The sequence below is a fragment of the Paramormyrops kingsleyae genome, chromosome 19 (genome assembly GCF_048594095.1).
Source record: "Paramormyrops kingsleyae isolate MSU_618 chromosome 19, PKINGS_0.4, whole genome shotgun sequence".
NCBI classification, from domain to species: Eukaryota; Metazoa; Chordata; class Actinopteri; order Osteoglossiformes; family Mormyridae; genus Paramormyrops; species Paramormyrops kingsleyae.
Genome location: NC_132815.1, coordinates 16,973,211 through 16,987,473, shown reverse-complemented (window position 1 = coordinate 16,987,473; position 14,263 = coordinate 16,973,211). Strand labels below are relative to the sequence as shown.

The 14,263-nt window shown below is 50.3% G+C and overlaps 1 protein-coding gene across 2 annotated transcripts in view; it reads left to right on the top strand.

Annotated features, from left to right (window-relative positions):
- The window catches only part of atad2b (ATPase family AAA domain containing 2B), a 60,838-nt gene that overhangs the window by 17,667 nt on the left and 28,908 nt on the right, over positions 1-14,263 (top strand). Inside the window, exons 20-25 of one of the 2 annotated variants that reach the window (XM_023799239.2) lie at positions 234-369; positions 1,967-2,163; positions 2,484-2,643; positions 2,952-3,074; positions 4,808-4,918; positions 5,110-5,241. In XM_023799239.2, the coding sequence (XP_023655007.1) occupies positions 234-369; positions 1,967-2,163; positions 2,484-2,643; positions 2,952-3,074; positions 4,808-4,918; positions 5,110-5,241 (859 nt within the window). The remainder of the gene's footprint in view (positions 1-233; positions 370-1,966; positions 2,164-2,483; positions 2,644-2,951; positions 3,075-4,807; positions 4,919-5,109; positions 5,242-14,263) is intronic. The other variant, XM_023799248.2, reaches the window with a different exon arrangement.

Genomic DNA, 14,263 nt, shown 5'->3' with positions numbered 1-14,263 from the left:
GCCCATTCAGTGGGCTGGGTGTGGCGGATAGGGCTGGCGCCCCCTAGCCCTGTGGAGGAGTGGCACACAAACCTTTGTCAAATTTAATGGTTAAAGTTTTGTGGTGGCTAGCCATCTAGCATCATCCATCATGCTTTATCCCTTGCTGTCCCTATGTGTGTGTGTGTGTGTGCGGCTGACTGACCTTTCACTTCAGCATCGCTCATCCCCTGCATGTCCATGTGTCTGTGCAGTTGAAGCGCCTCTTCACCATGCAGTATGGGGAGGTGGTACACCTGCGCCGGCCCACCGAGGACGACCGCAGGAAGTTCTTCCAAGACCTGATCCTGGTCCAGGCGGCTCAGGCGCCGAGCTGCAACAGAAGAGCGGGTACGCCTCCCTCCCCACTCACCCTCTGATTTACCGTCCCACTGAAGAACTCTGTCAGAGTGTTTTAATGCCTTTAATACGCACCGGCGTCCCCAGCCGACACCGGCAGCTCCGTCATAGTCAAAACGTGGAATTAAAAGCGTTTGTCACGTCGGCGCAGTTCTGCCGCGGCCCACCGTCTCCAGTTCTGCCCCCGTACTGCTCGTTCCCGGACTCTGGGTACATCACACTCCAACACAGAGTTATTGTCTCGGATGAAGAGCATCTGAAGTCGACGGGGATGATGTAAGCGGCAGCTCGAGTGCCTCCCTTCACGCAAATTGAATTTGCCGCCTGGCTGACTGGTGTTTGAAAGGGTTCTGCTCTCCTCGAGACGGCCTCTCTCTCTGACAGCTCCGAGCGAGGGGGGGGGGGGCAAGGCGCTTGAGAGCACAGCTGGGGTCTGAAGCCAAGAGCACGCTCATCAGAAACAAGTGGATTTCTGATGCCGAGACATTAAACAGGAAACTGGCTGCTGCCTGTAAACCCCCCCCCGCTCCGGACGAAGCAGCATCACCCTGGGCTGCTTCATTTGACCTTCATTAAGTGGACGTTCATACATGAAGCGGGGGGGCATGTTCCTCCCTTGCAGAACGGCTCTGTTTACAAAAAAACAAGTCATACTTTAGTCATACTTTTTTTTTAAGGTGATATGCTCCTGTGATGGACTGCACTATGAGAAATGTCTTTAAAGTGCAAGGTTTTTTAATCTTCTAAAGGCACAGGTGGTCTGTTTGTCTGCAGGGAGCACAGCAGTGAGTGTGCTTCATAAGTGCTTCACATTTTCCAATTGGTGTAGTGGGCGGCGTCGATGCTGTCCTGGGTCTCGCGTCTCTTCTGCGGTTCTTTCCCGGAAGGGGAACCATCTCGATTTATTTCTGTTCCATCTGTGAAACCCACAGCCGGAAGACCAAATGTGCCTGAGCATAAGTAGCCCGCAGTGATCTCTTGCTTTCGACGTTCTGGGAAACTCCTGTTTTTTTTTTTTTTTTTTTTTTAATGATCTGTTGTGTTTTCGCCGCCTCGCGTGAAGCCTGTGGCTCCATCACCTCTCCTCGTCTTCACTCTGTCCGGGAAATGCAGGATGTCGGGTGGGAGTCTGCGTGCCTGGATGCCCGTGTGCCGAAAGCTCCCAGGGCGGGGTCCGATTCAATTAATCCTGCCGGGGGCGAGTGAACGGGACTCGACAGTGGAGAGCTTTCAAATGCAAATGCGGCGCAGATTCCCCTCTGAAGGCACAGTGGGGGGCACCTGCCTGTGCTCTGCGGGGGGGCCGCTGTATAATACAGCAGACCCACTTCTATCAGGGTCTGGAGAAGCGGGTTATGCGGCCCCCTCCGCCGTTCCGTAGTTGTCGTGACACCTGCCTTCCCCGATAGCGCTGATGGGAGTGATCACCCGGCTGATCTTGGCTCATCGCTGAAACCTTTAATCACTGACTGAGACACCCAAACACGCCTGAACAATGTCGGAATCTGAAATGCATATTCTATCTTAATTTAGCTGGCCGGTTTCGCTCTAGCCGCGGTGTAACTGATGGCCCTCTCCTGTCCCCCAGCCCGGCGTGCCCTAGAGGTCCTGCTGCCGGTTGAGGACCCAGGCCCCAGGCAGCTCTCCCCGGAGGAGCAGCGCCGCCTGGAGGAGCAGGAGGAGAACACTCTGCGGGAGCTGCGGCTCTTTCTCAGGGACGTCACCAAGCGCCTGGCCACCGACAAGCGCTTCAGCATCTTCAGTAAGCCCGTGGACATCGAGGAGGTGAGCCTGTAGGGGGCGCCCCCTGGTCGAGTATTGTGCCAGCCAGGTGACAGAACACACTGATGTGTACATCACCCCACCCTCTTCTGTGGCACATTCCATAGTCATGCACAGAAATATTTGTAACATTTTAAACCTATTTGCATGTTGGTTGTTTTGATCAGGAATATGTTGTACCTAAAAAAGGAGGCTGTTAATTACCTGAAAATGCCAGTGTAAAGGATAACCAGAGTACAGAGCAAATTTGGCAGTAGGGTCAGGATTTATATGAAGATGTCAAGATGGATGCCCCCCCCCCTCCCCTGTGTTCCTCTCATCAGGTCTCTGACTACCTGGAGGTCATCACACAACCCATGGATCTGTCGACCATCATGACCAAAATAGACACACGCCGCTATCTCACGGTGAAGGATTTCCTCACTGACATTGACCTCATCTGCAGCAATGCCCTGGAGTACAACCCAGATAAGGATCCTGGAGGTAAACATTCATACTGCCCGGGTTATTTTCACCTAAAGCCCTCAGTGGTATTATGCTGCAGTGTGCTCAGCCCTGGCATGCAGTTTCACACAGCATTTGGGGATAAAATAATCCTCGTTTTGCTTGTTTGCCATCGCAAACCTCCCTTTCCTTTGATTAAAACCAGAAGGCATTAGGGGTCACCAGCATTCATTTGTCAGATTTGTTAGTATGTTAATGTTAAAAGATATAGCTGGCACTTCTCAGCGCCTGGTGAGGGGCCACTTGACAGCCGTCTCTCCCGCCTGTCTCTCCCCCCCCCCCCCTAGATAAAATCATCCGGCACCGGGCCTGTAGCCTGAAGGACACGGCACATGCCATCTTCGCCTCAGAGCTGGACCCCGAATTCAACCGAATGTGTGAGGAGATCAAGGAGTCAAAGAAGAAAAGGGGTGAGTCTGCAAGGGGCCCCCCGTGTCCGTATGCATGGGGGGGACGTACTCGTCTGCACACTCATAGAGCGCCGACTTCTGTTCCTGGAACGTTCCATCATCGACGACATCCACCCCAAATGAGAGGATGTTTTTATTCCGGTCCTCCAGAGAGCTTAACACTGCTGTGTTTTTGGGGCGGACCTCAGCAAACGGTGAATGCAGCAGAGCTAGTCTGCGGGCTTCCCACCGCCAGCCCCCAAGTGCAGGGCTGGGACCCCGGCGTCCTGATACTGAGACGGCCGCACTACCAGCTGCGTGCCAATTTAGCCCTTATCTCAAAGGTCTGGCTCTTTAACAGTTTTCCTTTCAGCTGGACCCCCCCCCCCACCTCTGAAGTTCAGTCCTGTATTATGCTTTGTTGTCAGTTGTCACCCCCCCAGCTGTTCCTCATATTTTTGGGGGGATACAGAGGGCATTTGTCATCGTTTCCTAATCTCTGGTTCGCCACTTTTAATTTCTACCTGCTGGCTTCTGCCCACTCCCAGTCACCCGAGATAGGAGGGTGCCCCACCCTCCCCATGGTGCTGTGACTGTGTCCGCTCCGTGTAGGGGGGGGGGGGCTCTTAATCCTGTATACACAGCGCAGTGCAGGATTAAAAACACGTCATGGTGGTCCCCTCCGCTTGCCGGTTTCTTTGAGCGTGTGTCCATGTTTGGCGGGTCACCTTTTCTCAGGCACACACAGCATATTTACGCAGAAACCTCGCACCCCCGATATGTCACTCCCCATCTTCAGGCCCCTCACCAGTGTGCCACTGGCTTGAAGCATCGCAGTGACTCCCATAGTCCTCCAGTGGGCTCCCCTGGTTGTGCCATTTGCTTACCAGGATAAGCCTGGATGTTGGCAGTGTTGCCCGCTCGCTTACTTACATGCCTTAAGATGCAGTGGCGCCGGGATGTTGGTCTGTTCATATGTGTGGCATTTTAAGGCTTTTTAGAGTGTAGGAGGCGTGACACTGGAAGCTTGTGTGTGTGCATTTTTAAAATGACGCCGTCATATCAGTCAGTGCTGGTGGCATGACCCAAAAATTTGCGGTATCAATTTTTGATTTTTTGATTTTCCCCCCAGCAAGCATTTACATCAATAAAATAAGTTTGCTAATGTTTTTAAATAATTTTTAAAAATTCATTTACATTTAGCATAATCGTGTAACCAAGATGTTTTATTAGATTATTAATGTATATTCAGTTTTATAGACTTTTTATTAATCATAACGTGTACTTAACTGGATGAGAGTTGTGTATATGGAGAATTATGTTATGAAGTTATAACTGATAGAAGGGTGCATGCAGTTGACAGGGGTCCCCATGCTCTACACAGATCCAAAGCACTTCTAGCAGTGAACAATATTACATAATTTGCTGCCTATTGAAGCATTACAGCTATGTTGTGCCTGTATGTTAAAAATACATACCATATGGGGAATTAAGATTGGTATACTGGATGAACCGGAATACCACCCAGCACTGCCACAGGTTACAGTGGAGAAAAAGGCATTTAAACTGCAACCCCATAGATGCAGTAGCATCCCTGCACACTGCCATTCCTGTACAGAGTCATTGTTCTAACCCTCCCACATGTTTTCTTTCTGAGGTATTTTGCTTTGTCTTGGGAATCTGAGACTGCAGTTCCAGCACTTGACGAAACGTTTATCTGTCGGCATAAACATTCATTGCGTGTTTCCTGCCAGTCTTTCCTGCCAGAGATTCTCCCGCCCGCCGCCTTGTGACTCGGGGGCGTGTTGGTGATAGACTGATGTGGCTGTTTTTCTGCAATGGGGGACAAGACTCTCTATCACTTGGTGAAACTCCTTTTAATTTTGATTGCTATTTTCACGTCATGCTATTGGATTTTTTTTTTCCCTGTTAAAACATACTCCTGCCATGAGTCCATCCATCCAGGGCCTAGGCTCCTCCTATCCGTGTGTTCCTCTGTCCCCCCCCCCCCCCCCACCCCCTTTGAGCTGTAAGGCTTTTCTCCCCCCACATGCAGGCTCTCTGTCCGAGCCGCAGCAGCCTGTCCCTCTGCTGACCCTGGCGACGAAGAAGACAGCCGGAGGAGAGGAGCCCACTGGGACTGCGGCCCAGGCCGAGACGGCAGAGAACACCCCCGCCAGGTGCATCAGTGAGTAACTCCGCATCCGCAGGCCTCAGCGACAGCCGGCCTCCCCTTCGGAGGACTCGGGCCTAAGGGAGGACCCAGTGTGCGCTCACAAACATGGGGGAAGTTCCTGTGCATTTTCCTGCTGAGCTTAAGTGCGAGTCCCACCTTCCTGATGTAATTAAGGGCCGGGTGGCAGATCGGGAGAGGGGGGGGGGAGCCAAAAGATGCATGCCAGGCGCCCTGAGCCCGTTAGTCTCCCCAGGCCTGTTTTAAAACAAATGGAGACCCTGCATGGGACCTGGGCGCTTTGGCAGCTCATGAGGCGTCATCTGGCCAGATCGCGTGGAAATGGAGGTGATGCTTGGAGCCAGAGATCCCTACAGAGTCCTAAAGGGATCCAGCGGCTGCGTGTAATTCTGCCGCCGATCCGCTCAGCACTGGCGCGTTCAGACTCTTAAGTGATACTTTAATGCATGTTTGTGCCGCATGCCAAGCAGACGGTCGTGTGGCTGCCACAAACAACCACTCGTGGCATTTATAATCTGTGCGTCGGTTGGTATGTTTCTTTATGGTGCTAGTGGAGTGTGGTAAACCTACCTGTAACTGGACTCGTCAAACTATGAGAACCACATTCAACTTCCACATTCAAAATGGGTGACTGACAGCAGTAACCTCTGGTGTATTATGAGTAACTGCGGGAGATTTTTTTAATATTAAGTATAATTTTTGGATCGCTATCATCCAACTTCCAGAACACCCAGTTCATGGCATCTAGTAGCCAGCCAGTAAGGACTGTGTGAAAAATGGTTTGGGTTAATGGTTAAGTGGCCTTACACTAGAGTGTGTAAACGATGTGTACATTTATGCTGTCTATGGGGAATGATTTCGGCGTGCCCTTGTATCATAAAACACTGATATTCCTGTTTATTCTCCCTGATCCGCTTCAGCGGTCTCAGCACAGCTGTTATTTACCCAGGTCATACGTTCTCACCTCTGAGTCCAGGTGACCGTTTGATGACATCGAGGGGACGGTAGTTTTTATGTTGGCATGTTGACCCAATTGTCATTGTTTTTCCGTAACTCATGCTTTTCCGTAACTCATTCGGTTGCAGCTGTTTTATAATAACAGTACATGTTTTGTGGTGTGGCATCGGGACATTCTTTCTAGTTAGTCTTACTAAGGAAATCATGTTTCTCAGAAAGTGTGACATGAGTTAAGAGAAATTTGCTAGGAATCGCACAGGTTAGCATGTTTTAGAGGTTTGTCAGTGCATATAATTATTTGCACCTTGATAGTGTCTGTACCATTTTGATATGATTAGTGTGTCTCATTCAACAGTTAGTGGAGTGTCCTGTAAATATTTCAGAGGCTTGCAATGGGGCAGGACTCCCAGTAACCGTGAAACCACAGGAATCGCCCGGGATGAGAGTAGCGGACGCTGATGAGGGTCCACAGCATGCAGTGCTAATCAGATCTGCACCGTATGTTCTGTGAGTGTTTCTAAAAGGTTTAATGGGGTTGAGAATGTTGCAGCACTGGCTCCTGCAGGTTGGCTGGCTGTCTGTCTGTAAGTCCCGTCCAGTCTGACCCTCCGTGACCCCAACCCGCACAGTCGTGGGCCAGAGTCTGTTCTGGCCGTCAGATTGGGCAGGCCAGCCCAGCAGGTGGTCTGTGGAGAGACACTCTGAAACATCTGGGCCCCTGACCCGATGCCCCCTTGTCCTGGATTTGGAAGCCGCTGCTGGCATGTGAGATCTGGACGTTGGCACCACGCTGCGGGAGATGAACCGGTCGAGCCTGGTTCGTGGGCACGTGCCAGAACCACACATAACTGAACATGCATGTATTGAGTGTAATGCTGAACTCTCCTAGCACTTTCACTTTTTAATGCTTTCTCATAATTCAGAGCAGGCAGATTTCCTGCAATGCCATTTCACACCACAAGATGGTGTAGTGCTCATGAGACATGTATTACTGCGGACGGAAGGGCGAGATCGATGCTGAAAAGGGGGCGTTTAATATGAGAGAGCCCTCTAATGAGTGGGAGCAGTCGTTAGGGGCTTCGGTGAGAGTCCTGGCTTAAGAGCTCTGCTGCTGGCCTAGGCACGCTTGCTCTGCTGACACTGCGCCCCAAGGTGAAACCAGGGCCGTCATGATGCTTAAGCTGTAAATGATCATCCCGGGTGCAGCTGCATGCTAAACCGTTTGGTTTTAATCTCACACCAGTGGTAGGATCTGTTCCTGTCTTTGTCATAAGACTTGTGGGGATTGGGTAGAAGATCCGCGTGACAAGTGGATGGGGACTTCATTTGGAGTACAAGAGTGGAGAGTGCTTTAGTGTATACTTAATGTGTGGCTCAACTGGTTAGCCCTCTGTGGCTGTGATCAGAAGGTTATCAGTTTGAATCCTGTCCTCGGCAGAATAGTCATAGTCTGTTAGGAGCTTGAGCAGGGACTCCAGGGGTGCCAGATGAATTGCTAACCCTTTCTTAAAGGAGAGAAGACCGGATGTGATGAGGCATTGCAATATGCTTGTACTCATACTTGTGCAAATGACAAAGCATATTCCATTAAAGATGAGTAAATGGGAGACACTCGGGAGAGGAAAGCAGGTTGTGGATTTGAGGGTAAGATTGGAATCCCTTAGTGCAGCTCTGGGTGCCCCTGGCCCGTGTCTGACTTGGCTGTTAGGCGCAATGCTAGATTTTCTGGATTGTGTTTTTGTTTTTTTTTTTGTCATTCAATATGGCTTGTTGACGTGTTGGGGAAAAGTCACATTCTGCCATCAAGAGTAGCTGCGATGTGCTGTCATTCAAGCAGCCAGTTGCAAACTGGGAGATTGGGGTGGGGGTGCGGGTGGCAGGGCATGCTGTCACCGCTACGCTATGCTGTCGGTGCTAGAGTGACGCCCAGTGGGTTGTGGGATGTGATGCTCTAAGCAGTCCATCTGACGGTGGCGTGTCGTAATGAGCGAAATCTGCGATGGGTTCCTCAGCTGACTTCCAAAAGTTACCTGCGTTTGGCTTGAAATTGCCGTTTTTTTTCTTTTCTAGGGCGACGTAAGCGTCAGCCGCTTCTAATTCATAAACACTGGAAGCCAAGGAAGGAGATCATTATTTGAGGCTTTTTCAAAAGCAAATGGAGGCATGGGGAGTTTTGTGTGTAGTGTGTTGTCCTTTCAATTTTCATAATGCGTCTCTTCAAGACGGCAGATCCATCAAGGGATGACCTCAGGGCGTTTTTTCTAAGCAGTGTGACTTCTACACGAAGGCTCATGTGAAAGACGACAGGGTGTGGAGCCTCTCTGTTCACTTATCTGTTTCCCATCCCCCATAGCTCCATACGATCTGTAAAGGCTTGGTGTTGGGGCTGAAGGTGAGACAGCCTTTTTCGAAGGTGTTGTCGATCCTGTGCCGTACACAGCTGGTATATAAGGCTGCATGTGAAGTAAATGAGAAGTCACTATGTGCAGTGTAATTTCCAAATGAGGCCTTCTATATCTTCCAGCAGGTGTTTGGTTTGAGACTCGAGGCCCAGTCGTCGTTCCTGGCTTTAAGCTCTTGATATCGCCCAGGCCTTACCGCTAGGGTGCTTTCTTGCAGACACCCTGCAGTCCAGCTGTTTGCTCTATTTGCATCTGCATCCCGTCTTCTCCATCCACGGGGTTCTCTGTAGAAGGTAGTGGTGTTTGCAGCACACACTTCATCTTCCAGATGAGTGGTGCTCTAATAAGCCACAGGTGCCTCTTAAACACGGCTGTGCATGTTCTGAGACAGGCTGATGGCAGATTGTATACTCTTGTCAGCTGTTATCATTCTGATCTGATCCCAGCAGCTGATTGTGGTGTTTAATGTCCAGCCAATAAGTCAGACTCTTTGGGATTTGTATGAATTCACCAGTGGCTGGTTTGGGATTTTCCCAGAAGCGCTCTTCTTGTGACAGAATGCTCCGAAATGTTGTCCCACTTTCTAGCTCTGCAGCCACTTTGTGTGTGTTATCTGTCAATTTGGACTTGGACCCTGCAGTTAGGGTGCTGATCATGCAATGCCACCACCCTGTGAGATCACTACCCCTGTGCATGGAGTCTGGCTTAGCCCTGATGTGACTGTATATGATGGCCTAGTGTGTTGCCAGTGAAGTGCTGCTCTGAATCCTGATTGGTTGGTAGCAAACTAAATTGGCGGAGGTTGCGGTTCGGTCCCTGTGAGCCCTGTGATCCGAGATGAGGCTGCCGGGTTCCTCACCCTTATCTGGGAAACAGCAGGACTGTGATTGGACAGGAGCAAGTGACTGGGCCCTGGATGTGTGTTTGACAGCTCAGACATTAGAGCGGTGTGTGTGCCTGTCTTTTGCCCTTCAGTGATTTGGTGGAAAGTAGAACATTAAATATCCCGTATGTCAACATGTCAGCATTCTCACACTGGTCCATAGAACAGGTCAGAGAGGGTCCTCTTACTGTACCACACTAACAGGTACTACAAGCAGGTGCTTCAGAGAGAATAAACATTTTTCAAGCTTTGTCATTACACTACTCTCTGGGTAACAACGACCTGGATGAGGGGGATCCATCAAAGTGATGTTTTGTGGCTTGGGGAAATCTCATCATTTATGGTGCTCCTGTCTTCTCAAAGACTTTACGGTAGGTCTGCTGTTCATTGTCAGGCTTTGTATCCCGGGTTTCACTTGTAAATTTGATCAGCTTCGTATCTGACGCTGGAAGGAGCTTGTCGAGGTTGCACCCTCCCCTGCCAGATGTTCAAGCTCTCAATTCCTTTATTGGTGTGTTTGTTTGTTCATTTTCTTTCTCACGGGGCTGGAATGAACTCAAAGTAGAAATAAGGTAGAAATATGAAATGCTTTTCCCTCGGGTAAATATCCCAGGTTTGTGTCATTTATTAAAAAGTGAACTTAAAACTCAAACACAGAACAAGGTAAAGAGAACACAGTGACTCCGTAATGGCACTAACTTATTTCCACAAGGATTTCCTGTGGAACTTTGGAAAAAAGCCACAATAATCCTTTATAGACTGTGATGATTAAGAGGGGCTTGTTAATTCCACTCGCCGCCCCTCCAGTTGCCCTTTTACTCAGATCTTGGCTTTCTGGGGATAGATTAGATCAAATTAGACCTTGTATCACTGCATCAACAACGATAAAACAATGTTGGCTTGATAGCGGCATCTGTTCACTCTACCATCGCCAAATCTATGCATAAATTCTTCAAATGTGTCCAGACATCATGAATCTTATCGGGAGGAGGCAGCATTGCCTTGGAGCTTGGGGGGGGCACACATAGAGAGGCACGATGTTATGATTGCTACGTTGCTGTGTTGTCAAGATTGCTGCGTCTGTGAGCTGTCAAGAAATCCATGTCGGTGAGCTGCTTCTGTAAGCCATCAAGGAAGCCACATCAGTGAGCTGTTAAGGAAACTACATTGGTGAGCCACATCTGTAAGATGGATTTAGAGCCTCATCAGTGAGCCACTTTGATTTTCTGACTGTTCACCAATGTTGGTGAAGTGCATCTGTGAGGCGCATTGAGAGCTGCATCTGTGGGCTGTCGAGAGAGGCACGTCTATTGTGATGAGCATCTGACATCAGGCCTTAATCCCACCAGCTTCCTCTCAGGCCCCAATCCAGCACCTGCCCCCTGGGCTACACTGTAACCATCCAGGTTACCTTCACAGATCAGCACCTGAGGGTAAATTTCCCTGAATTTCCCAGAAGGGCACCGCATGTCTACTTTTGTCACAATCTTTTGCACAGGAGGGAATAAGGAGGCTGTGGTTACTGCGGTTACCGTGTACAGCACTGCTCATGCCAAACACGGTCGGGTACTTTTTCACGACCGTAGCGACAGGCCTCCTGGGGGAACGTGTTCAGGTTTGGGATTCCCATTGTGTTGAGACGGTTGGTGTCGACAGAGATTGTAATAAAAGTGCTAATCAGTCTGGCAGCTCGTTATCCGCATGCACTGATGACCCATTTACTCCGGATGTTTACCCAACGAGGCCCGGAAGACGCGTTAATAATGGGGTGGGGGGACGTGTAGTTGGGTGGGAGGGGGACGTAACAGTGACACGGGTGTAATATGTGCAGCCAAGCTTGCTTTATTATAGCTGTTTACCTGAATCTGCTCTCTGGCCCAGTAGGGGTCAGCAGTGAGAGCTGGAGGTATGGGGCAGGGGGTGGGGTGGGGGGGTCATGAGTGCTCCGATGATGGGGGGAGGTTGTGCTACCTGCTGTTCAGAGCAGTATCTGAAAATACTGCATATGGACAGTTGTTTACTTGCTGGCATTACCCACACATTACATGAAGGAATTTTTTATTGCTAAAAGGTCTGGGCAGAGGTTTGCGGGGACCTCTGCTTCCTGCCTGCGTTTGATTAATCTGATGGTAATATTCAGGAATATTCTGACGAATGATCCGTAAGCGGTTCTGGCAGGTTGGGGACCACTAGTTTCATAGAGCGACGCGTCACGGTGCTTTAATCGCTTTGATCGCGAGTTTCCAGACAGATGCCCCACTAGAGCTCCTCTGTAATGAGCCGGTCACCTAGGATCAGGAGAGTGGTGGGGCTCCCCTCCTTCTAAACGAGCACCGTATGGATTTTTCTGCATGCTGGCTCCGCATCGCTCTCGCCAGGGTGGTCGCGCTCCGTAGTTTCTGGCTGCACCTTGGCGTGAGCCGTGTAAGGAGTGTCTTTATCAGCCAGTCTCTCGTAGGACCTAGTTTGAGATGTGCTGTTGACTGGTAACTGGTTAAGACACACACACACACACACACACACACACACACGCACGCACACTTTAGAGTGGTTGACTTTTTAAATGATCGTTTAGTTTATAAGTAGGGGTTGACTGCATTGCCTGGTAGGAAAACGTATCTTTACGTTATGATAAAAATGGCTATTATGGTGCTGTCTTTCTGTAGACTGTACTGTCAGTCTCACAGTGAAGGCCCTTGCTGAACGGTGATGTTCAGTGATAGTGGCAGCTTGGTGCTGCTGCGGGGGCGGGCCTGTGGGGGGCGCCGTCTTGCGGTCACCGCGCTTGTTGACCTGGATCGATACCCTGATTTAAAGGGGATAGAGCTCAGTGCTTCAACCACCTTGGCCTCGCCATCCAACTTCCACGCTGCTGTTTAGCGACGGGATCCATGCCGCCATGCGTACTTCCGGCTTCTGCCGCTCGTCCTCGCTGCTGCTGTCCTTCATACCAGATTAGAGGGACGTGCATTTCGCGTTCAGTCTACCCAACTGCTTTCCTGACTGCATTCATTAGAATCGGGCTTGAACTACGTTTCTCGGCGCGTGCTCCTGGGACGTCGGCTGGCTGCAGTGCTAATTGGCCTGGCCCGTAGGCATCGTATCCCCAGCCGAGTAGCGGGCTGCCCGTGCCGCTAAGCTGGCTGTCTGTAGGACGTTTGAGTGCCTGCCGTTCTGCTGTGTTTTGTCTGCAGACTGGGTCCCATATGACGCTGGAGTCTCTAACCGGGCTTACGGTTCTGGGGGCAGAAATGACCTTTCGATCAAGGACAGCTGTGGTCGTCCTGAGGGTGCTGACTTTTACCCAAGCCGTGCAGGATCAGCTGTGCGCCAATACCTGCAGTCCGTGAGGCACTCATGTCCCTGGGGAGCCTGGGATGCTGTCCTGTTGGTAGGAGCTCGGTTCATAATGGACTTGAGTTCTGTGTGTGGCGCGTTCTCACTCTATGTACAGCAGACTACAGGGAGTGTCTCTGTCTTCTGATACGGTCTCACTCCTCTCTTCATTACAAATAAATAATAATCTCTTACTAATTATAATACTAGTAATAATAATATTTACCTAGATGCTTGTATTCAAAGGGATGTACATTTTGAGAAAGCAAAGTCGGGCAGTCCATGGAGCAGTTGGGGAGTTAAGGGCCGTGCTCAGGAGCACAGAGCTGAACTCACTTTGCAAACACTGGGATTTGAACCAGCAGCGTTCGATTCACTGGCCCAGCATCCAAACACTCTGTGCCTCACGTCACCCCAGCACTGATAGACCTTATTTTGGGAGAGTGTCTGTCTTCCTGTAGTTATAGCAGACCTTCTTCAGGGAGAGTCTGTTGTCTGTATTGTGACTCTCTAGATAAGCAGACTTAATTCAAGGAGAGTCTCTTTCTGTCTGTATCCTTCTTTCCAGGGTTTGGCCATTTGTCTGGTTCCATCAGTGAGCTGGAAATCCGCTTTCTGTCCACTGTACCGTCTCGCTGATTCCTTCCTACATGTCCACCCATTTAGTCCACCCTGCCAACTCTTGGTCCATTGGCCCTTAATTGTCACGTAGCCCTTCCAGGACTGGCGGCAGCCAAAAAAAGGGCAAGTGGCTCCAATTTCCGAAAGCAGGCGCGGGACCTCAGCTGGATGGGGATGTGACCGTTTCTGGCAGGTTAATTTGCATTATCACCTTGATCCCTTCAGCAGTGCCACTCTGGAAGCGAGCTGACTGCTGTGACTTATTCTCCAAATGAGGCCATTGTTATTCCAGCCGAGTTGCTGGGTGCCCCCGCTGCACGCCGAGGACGGGGCGGGCAGAGCCGAGATTTTCCTCCAGTTTTAAGGGAATCCAATGTATCCATTAACCTCCTGTAACGTAATAACCCAGGAGTCAGGACTCATTATCTGCAAACATATTTGGGCGGGAATTCTGGCTGGTTCTCCCTCTTGGATATTGCTGAAAATGCTCTCTTCCCCACTGCTGGCCCAAAGAGATTTGTCGGGTCAGGTGACTGATGTCCCAGTAAAGGGACACTGGCCATGATGTGGAGGTTACTGGTGAAGCTGTCAGACTGCTCTACTCGATGCCCAGGGGCTCAGATGCCCCGGGGGTGCATTTGTGCATCAGAGAGCCACTGGTGGTCATTTCTCGACATGGACTGAGCCTTGGGCATGCAGTAGATCTCATCGCTTCGTTTTGGGGACTCAACGCCAGCATCACATCTTATGGCTCAGATGACACTCTACTGTTTCCAGATATCACCCTGAACTTTCACCCAGCTCGTATTTCTATTGA